The sequence below is a fragment of the Meles meles genome, chromosome 6, assembly GCF_922984935.1.
Source record: "Meles meles chromosome 6, mMelMel3.1 paternal haplotype, whole genome shotgun sequence".
NCBI classification, from domain to species: domain Eukaryota; kingdom Metazoa; phylum Chordata; class Mammalia; order Carnivora; family Mustelidae; genus Meles; species Meles meles.
The window spans coordinates 102,859,260-102,881,467 of NC_060071.1; the positions used below are offsets into that span (position 1 = coordinate 102,859,260).

General features: G+C 34.9%; 1 protein-coding gene across 4 annotated transcripts in view; it reads right to left on the reverse strand.

Moving 5' to 3' along the window:
- The window catches only part of MAP4K5 (mitogen-activated protein kinase kinase kinase kinase 5), a 109,086-nt gene that overhangs the window by 31,103 nt on the left and 55,775 nt on the right, over positions 1 to 22,208 (reverse strand). For all 4 annotated transcript variants that reach the window (XM_046009654.1, XM_046009653.1, XM_046009655.1 and 1 more), the window contains 7 exons: positions 18,523 to 18,654; positions 16,191 to 16,253; positions 13,892 to 13,973; positions 12,846 to 12,962; positions 6,937 to 7,015; positions 1,425 to 1,483; positions 336 to 403 (listed from right to left, as the gene is read on the reverse strand). In XM_046009654.1, the coding sequence (XP_045865610.1) occupies positions 336 to 403; positions 1,425 to 1,483; positions 6,937 to 7,015; positions 12,846 to 12,962; positions 13,892 to 13,973; positions 16,191 to 16,253; positions 18,523 to 18,654 (600 nt within the window). The remainder of the gene's footprint in view (positions 1 to 335; positions 404 to 1,424; positions 1,484 to 6,936; positions 7,016 to 12,845; positions 12,963 to 13,891; positions 13,974 to 16,190; positions 16,254 to 18,522; positions 18,655 to 22,208) is intronic.

The window sequence follows — 22,208 nt, forward strand, 5'->3', positions numbered from 1 at the left end:
TTAAGAATGAAAATTAAAACTTATTAGAATAAACCAATGCCTCTCAATACTGTTTTTTTTTTTAAATTTTATTTCTTTTCAGTGTTCTAATATAATCAAGTAAAATATAGTTAAAAAGGGGTGCCTGAGTGGCTCAGTGGGTTGAGCCCCTACCGTTGGCTCAGGTCATGATCTCGGGGTCCTGGGATTGAGCCCCGCATCAGGCTCTCTCCTTGGCAGGAAGACTGCTTCCCCCTCTCTCTCTGCCTGCCTTTCTTCCTACTTGTGATCTCTCTCTCTCTGTCAAATAAATAAATAAAGTCTTAAAAAATATATATAGTTAAAAAACAACTTACTTGCCAGTATTTGCACCATCAACAAAAGGACTCCACTGTAATACAAAATTTGGGTCTGATGACACTCCCTGTGAAGGTGAAAAATAGTTTAAACTCTTCCCTTATAATAGATATAAATCATCTTATTTGAGTCAAGAAAATATTCAGTGTCATGATTATTAACCATCTCGGCTTTCATCAATTTTTTAATCTCCAGCTAGATTTGCTGTTATTTGACATATTTAGGTCAATGATTCATTATCAGCTGACTTATACTTAAGAAGTTCCATAAACATACTAAATAAAGTTTCAAACGACAAGCCGTCTTTACCATTGCTAATATATTCCAAATAAAACAGAAAAACGTAATTCTGAATTATCTGGATCACTAATCTATTAGTATAGAAAACTAATCATCATATTATTAAACAATCATGAACTGTCATGAACTTACTGGTGCTATTTTTTCCCAATGGCACGGAAATTGAGAATTATATATATAGCAATATATACAGTAAGAAAAGCACTACTGCTAAATGTTAAGAATGAAGAGATCCATTTACAGAAGACAATTCCTCTAAAGATTATACTTTGCCAAAGCTGAAAAATAAAGTAAATATTAAGATAACATCTAGGCAACTCTAATAATAATACCTTGCTCTATTACTTATTATTTTTTAGATAAGGAAAGGTTTAATTAAATAGTAACCTCAAAATAAGAGCAATGGTTAAAAAAGAAGCTATACTAACAAAGAAATATTAAAACCAGTAAGGTAATGCAAAAATATACTCTAAACCTAAAGAGTTGATAAGAAAAAATATCCTGAGAATGTAAAGCTGAGCATCAAATTCATATTTTTAATAACTTCATGTAAATCCTGCCAAAGACTCAGAAGGCTCAAAATGAATGGTTAAAATGGTATATTACACATTATACCTTAGTCAAAATATACATAACTATAAGCTTTTTCAAACTTTAATGTGTGAAATGCAGTATCTAAATTATTGCTTAGAAGACTATTAACTTTGTTAGCTAGTCAAAAAAAATTCCTAATTCTAAGTTTTCTCAAATTTTAATTTGTAAAGTACTTCGAAAGTAGTAATTCCTACCATTTCATCCCGTGCTTCTGTTTCTTTTCTCAGAGGAGGTTCAAACTGTAATTTGTCAACTGCAAAATATGTAACAGATATTCACAAACTCTATCTTAAAGGGTTAGTCTCAGAAATGTAACAAGTAGCCCATGTACTGGGGAGAGGGGAAGGGACAAAGAAGAAAAGTCAAAACCTTTTCATTTTTTACTTCAAGAGTACCCCCCTTTTTTATATTTACCGAAAGAAGATAACAATTTGGTATCTTCCTAACAACTCTACTTAATTCTCGGTTGGAGTCAGGAAATTAAATATTTAGCACTTTTTGTGTATAAGAGATTTCAAAAAATTAATCAAAATATCTATTTGGACTAAGAGAAAACACTGAGGATTTTCTCTGTCTAGGCTGCACACTGTTCTAAGGCTACAATTTTATGGCAGGGATGAACCTCCCCAAATTACCTGTAACTATCTAAAAACAACAAATAGTATTTAAATAAATATTATAACAGTATTTAGAAATTTAATATATTTTGCTCATTGTGTATTTTACTTGGCCTGCTCAAACTTCTCTTATGTGAAACATCTTAAGACAGAGAAAAGGATGGCTTATTATCTACTTACAGTTGTTTTTTGGGATTTTTTAAAGTAGGATGGAGCCCAACATAAGGCTTGAACTCATGACCCTGAGATCAAGACCTGAACTGAAATCAAGATGCAGACGCTTAACATTTAGCCACCCAGGTGCTCCATAAAAAATTTATTATAAACTTTAATGTGACTAAAAACCAAACAAATAAAATTCATACTTGTATCATAGAGATGCAAGATCCACATACAATCTTGGCAAAAAAAAATTTTTTTTTAATCATTTTCAAAAAGGATCCAGTTGTTTCTATGTCTAAAACAAGATTTGTAAAGTAATACAAAGTACTTATATAATTCATTAAACAAAAACATTGTCATAAAAATTGTATCTACTTTTCAAAAATAACCTAAAATAAGACTTTCACTTATTAATAACTTATTTCTTAATATTATTGAAAAATCTTTTATTTTTAAAGATTTTATTTATTTATTTGACATAGAGAGATCACAAGTAGGCAGAGAGGCAGGCAGAGAAAGAGAGAGAGAGAGAGAAGCAGGCTCCCTGCCAAGCAGAGAGCCCGATGTGGGACTCGATCCCAGGACCCTGAGATCATGACCTGAGCCGAAGGCAGTGGCTTAACCCACTGAGCCACCCAGGTGCCCAATTATTGAAAAATATCTTAACTCAAAACCACTATTCTAATTCATTACTTCAACTCATTTGAGACAGAGATGAATTAAAGCTTTTCTTTTTTTGTCACTACTAGAAATACTGGCAGGCAAGCAGGTATAGAAAAGAAAGAGAAAATGTCATTATTATCTTTAACAATAAGAATTATAGATCAAGCAAATTTCAAGACTTACAAGAAATTCCAAGAAAAAAATGAGTTTCATAAACATTTAAGATGTTTTAAAACAAAAGTATTTTAAAAAAAATCAAATTCCTTATGACTATTCTAAATTATTACAGCCATTAACTTATGGCACAGAAATGCCAGCCAGAGCTTCCAATATCATTGGCTTGTGTGGTACATGGGACCTCAAATTATTTTGTTTTAAAAGAAAATACTGACAGTAACACAGTAACTTTGGGTGCATCTTCAGCCTATGAAAATCCAAAGGTGGGGAGGTCTTCTATTATACATACCTATTTATTTCTGTAAGATGATGTGGGTTCTAGCCACAATGAGTAACAGGAATTAGAATTATCTTTCTACTTTAAACAACTACATACATGTAACACCAATGTGTGTATAAATGATATGAAGTAATTATTTTGGGGTTGTGGATAACAGACCCCACAAGGCTATAATCCTTGAGAGAAGGCCATAGTGGTAAGATCCAAATTCACTCTGCCTTTTTGCCTGGAGGCACTTTCCAAACTAGGACACAAGAAAGTGGAATCCAAAAAGAGAGTAACAGTCTTACTGGGTGCAGGAAACAAAGACTGGAGATTGGCGCTGCTTAGGTGGTGGGAATTTGAAGGGCAGAGTGCCAGAAATGAGAAAGTTACATGAAGGAGCTCTAGAAATATGCCAAGAGATCTCTTTGTCTTTGGTTGAATATTAAATTGTCCATGAGCAAACAAACAAACACCCAAGACTGTACAAATAGCTAACAGAGTGTTGTTAGCTAAATGTAGATTCTGGTGATCACAGAGTGCCAGGAAAGATAGCTGAGTTTCTAACCAGAAGAAAGAGCTTGCTGAATACTCTGGTAAAAACTCACATTAGCCTTAAGAGGAGCAAGCTGATGTACCAGTTAATTAATTCTTTAAACACCTGCAGAATAAAGAGGACACAACCAGACACTCAAGTGTTTCACCACAACATCACCACAACACGATATAATAATAAAATAACCAGAGAAGAAGCAGGAGACTAGAAACCATAAGCAGTTGAAAAATAGATACAGAACTTCAAATAAAGGGGCTTCTAAATAAAGCATTCCAAACTTCCAAGAAAACAGGCATCTGGGTCATTTTCACAGTATTAGACCTGATATTCACCCTATCATATACATCTCTTTTTTTGTGTTACCACATTGCACTTTAACTCTACTCTCCAAAACCCACTCTTTTCCTTTGTTTAATGAGATGTTCCATAGTTCCTCTACTGTGTGTTTTCTCTCATTGCACAGAGTCAACAAACCTGACTTTGCTGGACTACACATTCACATTCATCCTGGGTGGTCTTAGACTAAGCCAAGACCCTAAAAATTACTTATCTCCACTAAAAACACATAGAATGTTTATTCTATAGTCACAAAATCCAAAAACTTGTAACAAATCAAATGCCCATCAACCAAAGAATGGACAAATTGTGTTATAACCCTACAATAAAATATTTTATTACTGTGAAGACAATGAACTATTGCTATACATGAAATGAATGACTCTCACAGACATAATGCTGAGCAAAAGAAACCAAACAAAAAGGGTGCAAATTGTTATCTGAGATCCAGATCAAGGTAAAAACCAATCTATGGTGACAAGAGAACAGAACAGTGATTAGCCTGAGCAATGAAAAGGGCAGGGGTATATAGGAAGATAGAAGGGTTCTGACTGTGAAGGAGCACAAGGGAAGGGGACTTCAGAGATTCTGATAATGTTCTATATTTTGACCTGGGGGGCAGTTTCATGAGTGTATACATTTTTAAAAATTCATCAACAGTACACCTAAGCATTTTACTATATGTAAGTTACCAGCTCAAATTTTAAAAAATGAAACAAAAAAACAAGATTAAAACTAACTAGGTCTATACAAAACCTAGTAAACACATAAAAACAAAGTTATAAAATGCTCTTGATAGACACAAAAGAAGACTTGAGAAAATATAAAGATAAATCACCAGTAAAATGACCTTCAACTTCACCAATTTTTCCTCTGGTATTGAAGCACAAAAAGCTTACTTGGTGAAGATATTAGTACTGTGGCGTTCAAGAAGAACTAAGTCTTGAACTTACCTCTGCAAAAAGCCCATTTTAGTTAAGAAGACAGACTATCATAAAGGGGTCAACTCTCCCTAAGTTAATACATGAACTTCTATGAAATCTTGATAAAAATACTGAGAATTTTCCTTAACTAAATAAGCTGATTCTTAAGTTTATGTGGAAAAATACAATAGCCAAATATCATAACACAGAACAGCAACAACATATATTTGGGGGGGAGGAGTGAGGGGTGTAGGAGGAGGATTAGTTCTAACATATTTTAAAAGGTATTATGAAGACTAAATAATCAAATTATGCTATTGGCACATGACTAGACGTACTAATGCAATGACAGAATTTCTGGAAAGAAACCAAAAATCTATATGGTCATTTAATACATCATAAAGGTGATATATCAAATCCACTAGTGAAAATACTGTTTTTAATAATTAGCATTTAGACAAATGGGTAGTCATTTAAAAAGAAACGGAAGTTGAATCCATACTTCATACCCCTTACCAAATAAATTAATATCTTGTATCAAATATTTAAATATTAAAAAAGTGAAACTGTAAAAATAGAAGAAAACAATAGAATTCTATTGTGATCTTAAAATCAGGAAGGCTTTGCTAAATCTGACACAAAATTCAAAAGCTACAGAAGAAAATACAGATGTTAAACAATATTAATTGAATACTTATAGACATGCAAAATATAAAGAAGATAGCTTTATAATGGAATAGCAAATTTGCTTCTTTTCTCTATGGTATTTGAAGTCTAGAGAGCTCCCTTGGGATTATATAAGAAGACAGCATTAGAAATATCAGCAATCTGAGGCTAACAAAGAGATAAAATCTCAAATTACCCATTTTTTTTAAAAAAGATGTTATTTATTTATTTGACAGAGATCACAAGTAGGCAGAGAGGCAAGCAGAGAGAGAGGGGGAAGCAGGCTCCCCGCGGAGCAGAAAGCCTGACGTGGGGCTCGATCCCAGGACCCTGAGATCATGACCTGAGCTGAAGGCAGAGGCTTTAAACCACTGAGCCACCCAGGCGCCCCTCAAATTACCAGTTTAACTAAGAAAAGGCCTGACTGAATTGATGGATATGGGAAGGACATTCTAATTCTCCACTGACCTAGATATTTCCAAAGCTGTATCCAGAAAGCTAGAAATATTTGGGTTCAAGAAAACTTGGACTTCAACAAAATGCATGTCTGCAATAACTTTAATTAGCCTAAATATAGTATCTTCATTACCGTTTATAATTTTTTATCTTATTTTACTATAAACTTTAAAAAATCTCTTTTAAACAAGTATGCATTTAAGTCAATATACTCATACCTAAAATACCTCATATTGCAAATCTGTTCTTCTAAATTAATCTGGCTAAAGTGACAAATATCCTTTATACAAAATATTTGTCAATGATTAATTTATTGAATAAACATCAATTTCTCCTTTTAAGTATGTATTTTAGAAAAGATTCATCTTCCCTGTTAACTTGACTAAAAAACCCAAAACCAACCCAAATGTCCAACAATAGGAAATCATTCAACTACAATATATGACCTCAGTGAAAAAGGATACAACCTATAATGGTTATAAAGGCTAGGCTAGAAATGAAAATTTAAAGAAGCATTTAAAGAAAATGCTTGTATGTTAAGTAAATTTAGTCATGGAGGCAATTTAACATGAAGGCAATTTAGCAAAAATATTATCTATGGGTTGGTACTGGGTGATGAGATGGGCAATGTTAATTTTCTATTTTTTTCCTCTTACATTTTCTACAATGAATATACATTGCCTTTGTAATTAGTAAATAAAAACCATTTAATGAAAAAAACAAGAGAATTCCATTATAAAACAGAGACACAACCTCTATTTTAGTTGTTTATTCTGATTAGTATATACCTTCCATTAGTCTGAAATTTTATTTTTCCAAAAAGACCCACAAAAATACCCAGCTCAACCCACCAAAACCACCAAATGAAAATGTATACCAAACACATACAATTTATTTCTGAAGCTGTCCGTTCAGCTCTGGCATTCCTGTTTGTAGATCTAATTGTATGACGAATGATGGCATGGGGCTGTGAATGGAAGCATAATACACACACTTTAAAAAATTTCAGTGATAAAGTTACAAGATCAAATTTTTCTTTATAACTAAATGATCATCTACTAACAAACATGACTACCTACTAATAAATTATAGGATAAACATAATAAAACGAACACTAAGATACTTTAAAAGTTATTCACTTATTCCACGTTTATACTGTATAAAATACTGAAAAGATGCAAAGAAAGTCAGAGAGAAATCTTATCTTCAAGGAGTTTGTAATCTAGGCAGTTACGATGCACAAATAATATGATTAGAAAATGGTCAATGCCATTCATTAAGATGATTACTATTCATGCCCAGATGAAAAAGAAATGACTTCCACTTGCAGGGGTAGAGGAGTTCCTCATGACAGAGCTCTGATCTGATCTGGGCCTGAAGGACAGTAGGCGTTGGACGTGCAGCAGTGTGGCAAGCATTCTAGACAGTAGAGTGAAGACCAACCAAGTAATGCAAGAAGAAAAAGAAATTATAGCATTCAGGGGAACTGAAGTTGGGTATTATTTGGCTTCAGTGAAGATTAAATGAAGATACGACAAAGCTGGACAGACAGACTGGGAATGAACCAGATCATGCAAGGCTCCAAATATCAGCTGAGGGCTCTCAATTTTATTTTCTTGGCAAAGGAATTTTTTTGGAGATTTTACAAAAGAGGAGTGGTATTTCGGAGTCAGATTTAAGGGTAATTGGATAAGCATGTAAGAAGGTACGGAGGGGAGAAATACTGGATGCAGGAAGATTAAGAATACTGTAGTAAATCAAGTGAGAAGATTGCTACTTTACACCCTTTTGCATAAACTCCTGATCCTTTGAAACTATGCCTTCAGTTCAACTGCCACCTATCAAATTTCTAATGACTCATTCTCATTCACTAATGAATGACAGTGGCTCATACATTTTCTCCTCTACTTCAAGACCCACCATCATACCAAGGGACTTCAACAGCCCATTTTTTGGGACTTAAGTTTTCTGACCTCATCTCCCTCTTCCAGACTTCAATACACTCTCAAGTCCTAAGATCACCCCTTGGACCTTGCCATCAACTCTGATACTCAAACTCACGCTATGCTCCAAACTTTTCAGCGTTTGAGCTCACTCTCACTTACTTCCTTTATGCTATTTCATGTTCACATTGGAATTCCAAGTCCATTTGACTCATTACCTTGTTATCCCCCATCAGCTTTTCTCTTATCTTCACCCTTCTTCCTATCCAGTTTTATCTGGTAGTCTACAATTTCAAGCAATTTCTTGCCAATATCCTAAATGCCCTTTACTCCACTGCCCTTCAGTACTCTGGCATGGCAGAATGACAATTTTGGATGAATTAAGCTACCTTTGTGTTTTCCTACTGGAGGAAAGTCACTGAGCAGACCACACTGAAAATTCATCTCATCTGAGGCTTCAACTTTGCCCACAAACACGTGCCTAATCATTTAACCCAACCCTTCTCCTTAATTACTATTTCACACCTTTTCTCCATACTCTCCAAACCCAATCATTTTCCCTCAGACTTTCAAGAGATGACCTTGCCATTTACCTCACAGAGAAAACTGGAATCATAAAAGAGAAAATCTTCTGGCAATAATCTCAACTATCCTCCTCCTCTCATGCAGGTGAAGAAGTGCTTCATACCTAAGATCACGTGTCTTATAATCTAGATTCCAGCCTCTCCTCCTTTCTCAGAGACTGCCTATTCATCTTGTTCCTCTTAAATCTTTCTCATCTCTCTCTACTGGATCCTTTTCATAAGCATTTAATCCTATTAAAAATTAACTTCCCCACATAAACAATAACTAATTAAATAAATCCCCCACCAACTCAATTTCCTCTAGCCACTGTTCGTCCTACCTCTCCCTTTCCCACTAAATTGCATAAATGTATTGCTATACTTATCTTCCAAACCACTCCAATCTAGCTTTACCTTGATAATTTGAGTATTATCCTTTAAAAAAGTAATCAAGCAAACCACCTCCTAAAATCCAAAGTTAACTTATCTTCTAGGCAATATTCTTGTTAAAACTTTCCTTCTCCTTCTTTTAACAATCTTAATCACTACTTGATTCTTTTTTTTTTTAAGATTTATTTATTTACTTTAGAGAGAGGGAGGTGAGAGAGAGCACACAGTGGGTAGGGACAGAAAGAGAGAGAATGAGAATCTTAAGCAGACTCCACGCTGAGTGCAGAGCCTGACACAGGGCTCGACTGAAACCAAGAGTCAGACACTTAACTGACTGTGCTACCCATGTGTCCCCTAGCCCACTTGATTCTTAAATTTTGGAAGAAATCTCAGGATGCTATCTTAGGCCCTCTTCTTTTCTCATTCTACATGCTTCCCATGAGTATTCACATTTACTTTTTAAGATATTAACTACTTCTATACTTTTTAAAAAATTTTATTCATTTGACAGAGAGAGATCACAAGTAGGCAGAGAGGCAGGCGGAGGGGGAGAGGGAAGCAGGCTCCCCGCTAAGCAGAGAGCCCAATGCAGGGCTTGATCCTAGGACCCCGGGATCATGACCTGAGCCGAAGGCAGACTTAACACACTGAGCCACCCGGGTGCCCTACTTCTATACTTAATGACTTCCAAATTTATATCTGTAGTCCAAACTTTTCTCCCCAAGGTCCAACCACATATCTAATTTCTTTTGAGACCTCTCCATTTGGAAGTTTTGTGCAACATCAAAATGATTAGACATAAAATCAAACTCCTTTTCTTCCCAAACCAGATTTTACTCTAGTGTTCCTACCTCAATAAATGAGGCACTTTTATACCCCTTTAGGCATTCAAATCAAAACCTCACAGTAATCTTTATTCATCCTCTACCCTCATGTCTTCATCCAATCCCCAACTCTCACAAAGAATTCCTGAATTAGTCCACTTTTCTTCATTCTTGCTCTACATTCCTAGTCTAAAACACCACCCATCTCTATCCTGGATGACCTCGGCAGCCTCTTAAAAGATTTTCAGAAATGGAATCTCCATTCTGAGGTCATAGAGATCTTTAAAAAATGCACATACAGGGGCGCCTGGGTGGCTCAGTGGGTTAAAGCCTCTGCCGTTGGCTCAGGTCATGATCCCAGGGTCCTGGGATCGAGCCCCACATCGGGCTCTCTGCTCTGCAGGGAGCCTGCTTCCTCCTTTCTCTCTGCCTGCCTCTCTGCCTAGTTGTGATTTCTCTCTGTCAAATAAATAAAATAAAAAAAAATGCACATACAGTTATGTTACTCCCTTAGCCTTAAATGGTTTCTACTACCTTTAGATAAAGCCCCAAATTTTTAACATGGTTTGAAATGGCCAGTGTTTAGCTCCATAATTTCATCTCTCACCATTCTTCTTCCTTGTTTTCTACACAAATCAGACTAATCTTTCTGTAGCTCCTTAAGTATGTAGCCTTCGTTTTTATCACCAGGCTTTCTAACATGCTATTCCCTCTGCTCAGAAAAATTCTGCCTGTTCTCTTCCTTCCGATTTCTCCTTCAGGTTTCAACTTACATATCACTTCTTTTTTTTTTTTTTTAAGATTTTATTTATTTATTTGACAGAGAGAGAGATCACAAGTAGGCAGAGAGAGAAGAGGAAGCAGGCTCCCCGCAGAGCAGAGAGTCCGATGTGGGGCTCGATCCCAGGACCCTGAGATGATGACCTGAGCCGAAGGCAGCAGCTTAATCCACTGAGCCACCCAGGCGCCCCTTACATATCACTTCTATAGCAAGTCCTTTCCTGTCCCTAAAATTTGCCTCCACAGCACACTGTATTTCCCATTCCATAACTGTTACCACACTTGTAAATTATTTGTTGGCATTTCTGAGTTTCTTTAAGACTGTACCATAAGTTCTTTGAAGGCAGGGATAGGGTGAATCTCATACACCATAGTGTTCCCAACTACATGGCACAAGGATTTCAAGAACTGAAAAGTATGGTTTTATCATTAAACAGAAATGGACAACTCAGGAGGTAGAGTGGATCTGGGAAGACCAGCAAAATAATGTGGGGAATAAAAAGAGTGTTTGGTTATTTATATAACAAATGAAAGACAAATTGGGGAATCAAGTAATACCAATACCACATTTAAGCTGCAACAATTTTAATCATTTTTTAATTTTTAAGGGATTAATATCTTAATTATTACAAGTCTGCAAATGATGGTTTACGTTAAAAAAAATCTATGAGTAGCCAGCTTATTCAGTATTTTCAACTAAAAATTCATTTAACACTCAACAAAATATTCATCAGTTACCTAATGACAAGGGTAAGACTATGCTATACACTAGGCAATGATTAATTTTTAAAGATTTTCAAATATTACTTAATTGACTATTTCTATTAAATACATACATAGAAATAGTGTCATATTAATTAAATGATAGGCTTGGTCTTGGGCAAATTACTTCTATTCTTTCTCCTTTATTCCCTCATTTATTAAATGTGGACAGTAATAGAATCTGTTGCAAAGGACTGTTCTGAGTATTAGATGAATTAACGTGAAAATTATCTGGTCTAATACTTGGCACACAATGACTACCCAAAGAGTGTTAGTTACCATGATACTTACATGGTATAATTCAAAACTTAAGAACATAAAGCAGAACATTTACTTCAATAAATAATAACAAAATGTTTGGTTCTATAGTCTTGCCAGAGTGAAGGTAGAGATATAAAAGGAAATAAAGGCATAAAGAGAAATGAGATAAATCCAGAGAAACACAGAAATAAAAAGAAATCCTAAAAGGAGAGGAAGAAACCCTGGTGAAAAAAACACAGCTCTGTTTTTAAAGTTTTGTTTTGTTTTTTAAGATTTTATTTATTTGACACAGAGAGAGAGAGAGACAGATAGAAAGATCACAAGTAGGCAGAGAGGCAGGCAGAGGGGTGTGGGGGGAAGCAGGTTCCCTGCTGAGCAGAAAGCCCAATGCGGGGCTTAATCCCAGGACCCTGAGATCATGACCCATGACCTGAGCCGAGGGCAGAGGCTTAACCCACTGAGCCACCTGGTGCCCCCAAAGCTGTTTTATACAAGCTTAAGCAGGTACCTGCCAATGGGCAGGAAGTCCCACGTTCCTGACTTAAAAGTTTTCTTGTTAAGTAGAATATATTCAAAAAGATTTTACAATATTTTCAGAGAAAGAAAACATAGGACTAGCGCTAAATAATAATAGAAAACACAATAGTCTTCAACAAGTATTGGAAAGGATAAAATTTCTATGGGAACCTCAACTTAATTTTTAAAAATCATTTGTATTCTGTTAATAACCTGTATAACAGAAACGAAAAAATGACCAATTGAATTTCTAGAGAGCCTCTTTTGTGAAAAATCATATGTGCATGTGCTCTGGCTAACTTTTTGTTCTTTTGGTTCAAAGAACTGTTCCTAAAACCTTTTATTTCCTTCTACAGATGTCCTTTCTCGTCAGGGAGAGATCAGACTCTCACCAGAACCTAAGGTCTAGGGAGAAGGGATAGCAGTTCTGGGTTATTGGGAGAGGAAAAAGACCTGATTCTAATCTTGGAAACCTCTTAATAACCTTGGGCAAATCAACTAGGAAAATAAAATGATATAAGTAGTTTTAATTAGACTAGTAATCCTTATTCTTTCCAAAAAAAGTGTCAACCAGTTATGTTATATTGCAAATTTTTAAAAAGTATTAACTGGTAATTACGTACAGGATAAGTTTAGTTTACATTGCTAATTAATCTTTGTGGCTAAATCTGTTATAACTAAAAGAGTAAATTAGAAAATAAACTCTCAGGCCATATTAAACATGTATTTTCAGATATCAGACGGCAAACACTCTTTACCTCAAAGTCATCGTCATCTCCCTCAGTGTAATGTGCATGGTTGTCTGGATTGTTCACTTTGTCCAACAGTTCGACTGCTAGGGCCCTAGAGAGACCTGGCTGTCCTACAAACGTATGCTAAGTCAAAAAAAAAAACAAAACAGAGTTTCATGAGTATGCTTTTATATCACTGTTTATAGAAAATGTTATTTGTAATTTTTCATTCAGTAACTATCAGAGACAAGCATATGGGAGTCTACTAATACAAATAAATTTGAGAACGTATTAGTAAAAATATTAATCAGAGAAACCATAATTATATATTATCAACTAAAGCACCCTTGTGGACTAAGTTTATAACATGAAAAATTTTTCTAAGTAAAGTTATCTAATCTACATTAGGTTGCAAAAGCACAACCTTGGCTATAACAACTAGACATTACTCATGTCACTATGGTGATATATATGCAAATGAATACTGAGATACAGTCCCTATCCCGGTAAGAAAAAAGCATGTGTATTCCGAATTTGCAAACATTTAATTCAATAACATTGTATAAATGTACAAAGATACATAATTCAATTTTGACATTTAAACAGTTTCCTTAGACAGCTGTAATCATTGACTTTTTCTAATATATATAAAAGTATTTTACGAATACACACAGAGCATTCTATAAATTTACACAAGAAACCAAGGAAGATGACAGCAACATTTTAAAGAGTTTTCTTTAAGGCAGGGGTTGGCAAACTAAAGCTAATGGGCAAAATCTGGGGCACTGCCTCTTTTTGTAAATCAAGTGTTGAGTATTAAAACCAAACCCATTCGAGTATACTGTCTATGGCTGCTTTTGTGCTTCAATGGTGAAATTTAGAAGTTGCAACAGAGACTGTGACCCCAAAGCCTAAAAATATTTACTATCTAACTTTTCTCAGAAAGTTTGCTGACCCCTGCAGTATGAGATCACTAAATTTTTATATTAAAAATCCTAAATACTTTTATTCAAGTGATATGCCTATTTACTGCATGACTACAGAAAATTCTTCTATAATTTAAATTGACTTACAGTCAGAAGTCTTTCAGCAGTTGGTCTTTTTTTGGGGTTTTTGGTTAGTGCTATTTTGACAAAATTATGGAATGTTGATGACCTTCAAACAAAAAAAGACATGTACAAAAATATTTCACTACTATTAGTTTTTTGGTGTTACTAAATAAAACTAATTTATAAGCAGTTTGAAAGTCTGAAACACACGATTTTTCTCTTAGGCCTCTTAGCTCTATATAAGACAAAAAACAAAACCCAAAGCACAGTATATTCCTTGAAAACAGGTATCAGGTTCCTCTATAAGTAAAATGAAATTAGTGAGCAAAACAGTAACACATAACCTCTAAAAAATACACAAAAAATTAGAAATGGGCAGATGTGTCATTTAAAATCTTGTATTCTAGGTGCCACTTAGGAATCAAAATGGCATTTCCTCATTGGTTAAATTTATCTAATATATAAATGTTTTCCTATACCAAAAGAATGGCATGGAGGTATGGGGTAATGTAAAAGATTATCTAAACTCTTATAGGGTCACTGAATTTCTTAGGAATGAGAGCAATCACGTAGCAGTTCTCTTGCCAAGAAATCAAACCACTGCATTATATTTGGTGACTTGTGGTAGGAATAACAGAGTCAGAGAGTACCCTGAGACTGGCAAAGGTACTCCAAAGGCAGCGACTGCTCTGGAATCTGACTGAATTCAGCTGTGAGAGCTAGTAGTCATTCATTCCTGAATGAATATCCAGTCATAACTGCCAGAAAATCCTCCAGTTCCAGTTGCTTAGGAGCTTATGGTAAAAAGGATTAGGAAGAAATCCTTATCACCACAAAAGAATACAGCCACAGTAGGATATAAACTCCTTTATTTCCAGTGGAATTTTCCCTTCGCTCCTGGCATCATCCCCAGAATGGCCTGGATCCTAAGTAATACTTTATGTACATAGATGGGCCAGTAAAACACAAAACAGTAGTTTAGAACCTCTTTTGGGGACAGGCCTCTTAGAATCTGAAACAAGATGTGGACTGTCTTCCTAGAAGAATGAATATACACACAGAATTTGGGGAGCCCATGGGCATCTTCCAATAAGAGATCCATTAAATCTAGATGAAGAATTCTGAATTTAGGAACTTGGAAACTTTTATTTGTATGGTCTCTTTTATTACATGCATGGGAAAACATTACCAGAAAATAATTTTCAATTTTTATCATCCAATTAAAGATGTCTTAATGGACTTTAAGAAGAGGCAAACAGAGAAAGTCAATTATCATATGGTTTCACTCACTTGTGGAACATGAGGAATAACAAGAAGGACATTAGGAGAAGGAAAGGAAAAGTGAATTGGGTAAATCGGAGGGGGAGATGAAGCATGAGAGACTGTGGACTCTGGAGAAACAAACTGAGGGTGTTGGAGGGGAGGGTGGTGGGGGGATGGGTGAGCCTGGTGGTGAGTATTAAGGAGGGCATGAATTGCATGGAGCACTGGGTGTGGTACATAAACAATGAATCTTGAACACTGAAAAAATAAAATTTTAAAAAAGAGGCAAACTGCTTTACTACTAAGACGAAGAAGAAATTAGGAAAATAAATAAAATGTTTTTGAATATTAGGTATGGAAGGCAGAAAAAGTCAACAGTGATAAATGTCATGGTACTTGGGAAATATTCATATTACCTTCCATAAAAGTCAACATGTCATTCATTAACAGAAGTAATAGGATCCAAGGCAAAGATATGAATCTCCGAAATTTTATTTTAATTTTTTATTTTTTTCTAAAGATTTTATTTATTTGACAAAGAGAGACAGCAAAAGAGGGAACACAAGCAGGGGGAGTGAGAGAGGGAGAAGCAGACTTCCTATTGAGCAGGGAGCCCGATGGGGCTCGATCCCAGGACTTTGGGATTGTGACCTGAACCGAAAGCAGATGCTTAATGACTGAGCCACCCAAGCACCCCAAATCTCCAAAATTTTAATCTATTCATCTCCAATGATTTCCTCACCACTTACCCAAGCTTCTAAAAAACTAAGAAAATGATTAGAGTTTTACCAGAGATAATCATAAAAATCTTTTGCATTGACATGGTGATGTGGATTTGTTCCTATTTCTTATTACTCTAAGTTTCTAAGGAACTGGAATTATCAAGAAAATAAACCTATATCCTTGCCACAGCTCTGCAAGTAAATTAGACACATAACTTCAGGAAAACTGTTTAATAGCTCTGGGCTTCAGTTTTATTGTCTATAAGATAAGGGAACTGAACCTGTCTCCTTTTCATCTGTAAAATTCTATAAATCTATCTATACATTCATTAACTTACCATTTTGTTTTGTCCTTTAGTTTTGGAGGCTGAAAATTACTTTTTGACATTAAGAAGAGGGCCCTGGAATAAAATTTTCAGTTAAAGAGCAATGTTGAAATACTTTTATTACTTCATCTAATAATCAGAATGAATATTCTGTAATGCATTTATACAAATTATTAAATACGTAGGCACTGATGAAAACTGGTATGGAATATGGAAATTAAATTTAAAAAGATATTATTAATAATATTTTTAAAAAATATATTTTATTTATTTGACAGAAATCACAACTAGGCAGAGAGGCAGGCAGAGAGGAGGAAGCAGGCTCCCTGCAGAGCAGAGAGCCCGATGTGGGGCTCGATCCCAGGACCCTGGGATCATGACCTGAGCTGAAGGCAGAGGCTTTAACCCACTAAGCCACCCAGGCGCCCCCAAAAAGATATTATTTTTCTTAAAGTTTACCAATAATGTGGTTTTTAATATGTTTATATGTATGTATGTAATCTCTATACCCAACATGGGGCTTTAATTTACAACCCCGAGATGTAGAGTCCCCTACTCTACCAACTGATCCAGCCAGGAACCCCTGGAAATCAAATTTTTTATATTTCAGATATCTTATAGAAAATTTATCCTAGGTATAGAGAGGATATTTAAATTTCAAACAAGCTCTTATTCACAAGGTAAAGCTACCAAATGTTAGAGAAGGGTTTTATTACAACACTTAACATACATAACTAGCACTGTATCTTATGCACAAGTATATATAATTATGTATCATTTTGTAACACAGAGATATATTACTCTAACATTAGGTTGTATGCTTAATGGAAGATTTGTCTCTATAATTATTTTGGGTATACAGGCAAATTATATGTACTTCCTAGTCTTTTCCCCTCTTTCAGATAATAATTTTCCACCTTTTCTCATTATGATGTAGAAGTCAACGTGAATGAGGACTTTATGAATTCACCTTTGACTCACTTTCTAGGGCTGTGGGAGCAAAAGGATGGAAGATTTAAGAAGGAAATTCTAAAATGCTCTATTTCAATATTTTCTACAAAACCCTTTCAGGTTTCTATGCAAACTCCTTAGTCCTGTTTTAAATATCAAAGATATTTTTTTTTAAATGAAATGATTCCTATATAAAGATTATATTACTACTACCCTGAGACATTATTTCAAATCATCTGCTCTTTAGTTTTTATTTAACCAATTATTATAATTACATTAGGTAATTTTACATTGCTTTTCACTAATAATCAATTTTTCATGTTGCTTTGGTTTATACATATGTAATAGCTGCCACTAATGGCTAAAAGAATTTGCTTAACAATTCACTAACTAAAAAAAAAATTTTTTTAAAACCATATAATTTACCAGCTATTGGACATTTAGGTTTTTTCCCCTTATTAACCTGAAACGGGTAATTCTTAGCTTTACCTTTACTTGGATTATCTCCTAAGTATAATTTTCCAAGTAGTAGAATCAATGAAACATTTGTATTGCCCATAACAAGTAATATCAAATTATTTTCCTGAAGGTCTCTACTTAATGGCATTCCAGCTGAAAGCAATCTTTTACCTTGTGTATCTTTAGTTACTTATGAGGTCAAATAGTTTTTCAAGTTTCTTTGTATCTTTTGTATCATAAACAATCTATCCTTTTGCCCATAGAGTCACTAAATGAATTCTTTATGTAATATATACTAATCTACTATCTATCCATCATGCTAGAAGAACACTTGCCCCACTCTGTTTTCTTTTCAACTTTATACTATTTAACAGTTCAAATTTTAGCACAATTTGTATTTTCCTTCAAAGTACTAAAAATCCTTTCAAACGCTCTCAAATATTTTTTTCTGAGAGACAATATATCCTATAATGTAAATACTAATTATGCTAAGCAAAGCTACTTCTTCATTATCCCTTGACAAAAGAAAAGTAAACAAAATAAAAAAAGAATAGAAAAAAAATCTCATCTGCATCCTTTATCATTTGATTATAATTCAGCTTAGAACAGAAAAAGAAACAGGTTCAATTGATGGAAGAATGAATGTAAAGACTTAAAAAAGCTTTTTGAATGATAACTGCCATGTTCTAGTATGATTATTAAAGATTTGTTTTACGGAAAATCTTCAAATAGTACTGACAATTCACCCCATGCTGCCTTAGGAACAGCAATAGAAGAGAGCAAATGTTAGGTGCAATTATTACCCCTAGGTCCCTTACAACACCTTTACTATTTTGACATATTTGAAAATGAGCTGGGAACACCCAGATTATCAATATTTCATTCTCCTCAAAGACTTTATTAATAACTATATAATTGTAGATAGTAAGAACACCTCATTGGATGGAGATCAAACATAGGTGGTTGGAGTTCTCCAAGTTCAATCGCTGTTATTCCCACTGCCCAGATATCACAGAGCTGGTTGTAGCCACCATTCTTTTCCACTGCTGCAACTTCTGGGGCCATCCTAGAGGGAATCAGTGAATATAACATCTTTAGTTTTTAAAAGTGACAGGAAATCTGCTATTTTTTGTTAGATTCACCGAACTAGAGGAAAAGAGGCTGACAGATGTTTACTAGGAAAAGACTTAGTAAAGAAAGTATATATACAGATACATCTTTTAAAATTCAGTATTTAAAAACCTTGGGATCTTCTCTGAAGATTCGTGCTCTGAGGAAAACTTATGTTGTCTTTAGTTTCTGTTTTGTGAATCTTGTCATATAATACCGGAAAAGAAAAGGATACCTAAATCTCTATGATGGTCAGAAATGTTCCCAAAGGAGGTGAGAATGAATCAGCAGGGCGCTAAGGCAGGGTGAAGAGCCTTAACGTTTTAGTCAGAGGAAACAAGTGCAAATGCAGGGAGAGAGAGAGCACGGAACACCTGGAAAGGTGATAGGACAGTGCTATTCAATGTATGATCTACAGCCCTACGTGGAGCCATAAACTGCTTGTTATGAGTTTATGTTAAGTACAGAAATTGAAAGTATTAACTTTTGTCCCAAATACATGATCATTTTTTAGTAATCCATTTCTAACTTAGTTTTTAAAAATTTCAGTCTATCATGAGCAGGGAATTTTAGAAAATTGGTTGTTCACCACAGTTAGTTTGAGAGAGTCTCAAAAGTATTTGCAAAACAAGCCTCAGAGGTAGGAGCTAGATAATGAATGGCCTATACTGATTATATAAGGAAGCTTAGACTTTATTGTGAAAACAGGGTAATTCTGAGGGGTAAACTTGATCTAAAAGTCATGGCAATGTGAAGGACATGAGAGGAGATAAAAACAGAGTCAGATGAATGAGTTCAAAGCCTATTTCAAAAATGCAAGGGAAAAAAGATAAACGGCTTTCCAAATGCAGTGGCAGAGGGGACTGAATGAAAGGGGTTGACAGAAGAGATTGATTTGAGTATGAAATGCTTGTGGGTATTGGAGTAGAGCTATTATCAAAAAACTGTGAATGTGGGGCGCCTGGGTGGCTCAGTGGATTAAGCCGCTGCCTTCGGCTCAGGTCATGATCTCAGGGTCCTGGGATCGAGCCCCGCATCAGGCTCTCTGCTCCGTGGGGAGCCTGCTTCCTCCTCTCTCTCTGCCTGCCTCTCTGCCTACTTGTGATCTCTCTCTCTGTCAAATAAATAAATAAAATCTTTAAAAAAAAAACAACTGTGAATGTATCTAAGATTGAACTTAGTAGCTGAGTTGTAGTTATTGTTTGGGATTCAGTGATACATAATGATGGCATTTGAAATTATAAAGTATAAATATTACACAGGAGAAATACTCTTTTTTTACTGTTTACTATTTTAAAACTAATTTATATTAAATGTCCACAAGGTAGAAGTTGCTTTTATTTTTTATTTATTTTTTAAAAGAGTTTATTTATTTGAGAGAGAGAGCATGAGTAGGGAGAGGAGCAGAGGGAAAGGGAGAAGCAGACTTTCTGCCAAACAGGGGGCCCGATGTAGGGCATGATCCCAGGACCATTAGATCATGACCTTAGTTGAAGGCAGACACTTAACTGACTGAGCCACCCAGGCACCTCTGGAAGTTCCCTCAACATGTATTTAGATTACAAAAAGTTAAATAGCACAATGTCTCTCAGCTTAAAGGGGGTTAGGGATATAAAATACATACATTAAAAATATGCAGATGTACCTGCTGTATGAAGTACTATGTACATAAGAATGAATATAGAAGTAAAGAGAAGAAAATAATTACAGTGGAACAAAATGACGAAATGCAAGTTTCACAGAAGTTGAGCTAGAACCTCAAGAAAGCATATGGGTTTCAGCTCTTCTGCCCACCAGAATCAGTAGTGGTAGGTAAGTGTAGCACCAAGTTGACCAGAGTGTTGCACTTCCTGGCGCAGTGGGAAGCCAAGCTATGATTGCTCAGTCTACCATGTGTGAAGAAAGGCACAGTATGCACCACTTTTAAGACAGGGCAGGACTTAAACAGAGCAGACAGATACACTAGGGGAGTAATAATACCTAATATAATCAGGGTACAAAAAACAAATTTTGACTAGAGAAGAATGTTCACAGGGGAGGACAATCACAGAAAGAGACTGAGGAAGGAAATAGGCATACTCTAACTTTGCTATGTTTTCTTTTAATTTTCACTTAAGTGATATTTATTGGGCCTTTATTTTTCCTGTTGTTATAATTGATATGTGTTGACAAAGAGAATTTAGACTATATGGAAGAAAACAAGTCAAACATTATCCCACTCAAAGACAGCCACTCTTTTACATATTTACATCCATAAGTTTTACTCATACATGTATCTTCTTCTATAACATGGCACTATGCTACTTTTCATCTTACATGTTATTTTTAATCTTGCTTTTTTGAATAATAATATATCATGAGCCTATCCACTGACCATTCGCCTTTTACAAGAGAATTTTCCTTCTAGCAATTTATTCCATAGATCTGAATAAACGTACATAATTTCCTTAACTAGTTCTTCTTGCACGTGCATACCTTCCCTCAGTTTTTCATTATTAAAGTATAGTGATAAAGTTCTTCATATAATAATCTGTGTCTCTCTGATAAATTACTATAAGCAGAATTCAGACTAAAAAACATAAACACTGTTAAAGGTTTCTGAAAAACATTATTGCCAAATTATCCTTCAGAATAGTTCTAACAATTTCCACTTTCACTGTCAAATATTTAGTGACAGTGATAGGCATTACCTAATATTTGTGATTCCAAATATTTTCCAATTCAGTGGAAAGAATGGTGTTGTTTGATTAATTTACATTTTTGGTCATCATTAGGGGAAATAATTTTCGTATTTCATGACATATGTATTATTTTAATAACTCTGCTTCTAATGAAATACATTCTACTGATTTATTAAGAACTTATATATTAAAGATATTATAACATTTTGTCATTAAAAAAATTTTTTTTGATTTATTTATTTGTGAGAAAGAGCACAAGCAGGGGGATGGGAGGGGTTAGAGGGAGAGAAAGAAGCAGACTTCCTACTGAGCAGGGAGTCAGATGTGGGGCCTGATCCCCAGACCCTGGGATCATGACCTGAGCCAAAGGCAGAGGCTTAATCAATTGAGCCAGCCAGGTGCCCCTATTTTGTCATATTTTAGTGGATATTTCCCGATTTGTTATTTTCAATTTCACTTTTGTTCAACCTAGTGTTCAACTTTAAATTTTCATGTAGTTAAATCTATCAATTTTTCCTTTAATGTTTTATGCTTTTATGATAAGAAAGCTTTACTCCTTTTTTTTTTAATTTTATTTATTTTATTTTAGAGAAAGAGTGAGAGAGCAGGAAAAGGGGCAGAGGGAGAGGGAGAGAACCTGAAGCAAATTCTGTACTAAGCACAGAGCCCTATGAAGGGCTTGTTCTCACAACCCTGAGATCATGACCTGAGCTGAAACCAGGAGTTGGATGCTTAACTGATTAAGCCACACAGGCACCCAGGCTTACTCAACTTTTAAAGGAGATAATCACTGATAGTTCATTTGGTTTCACTTTTATATTTAACTATT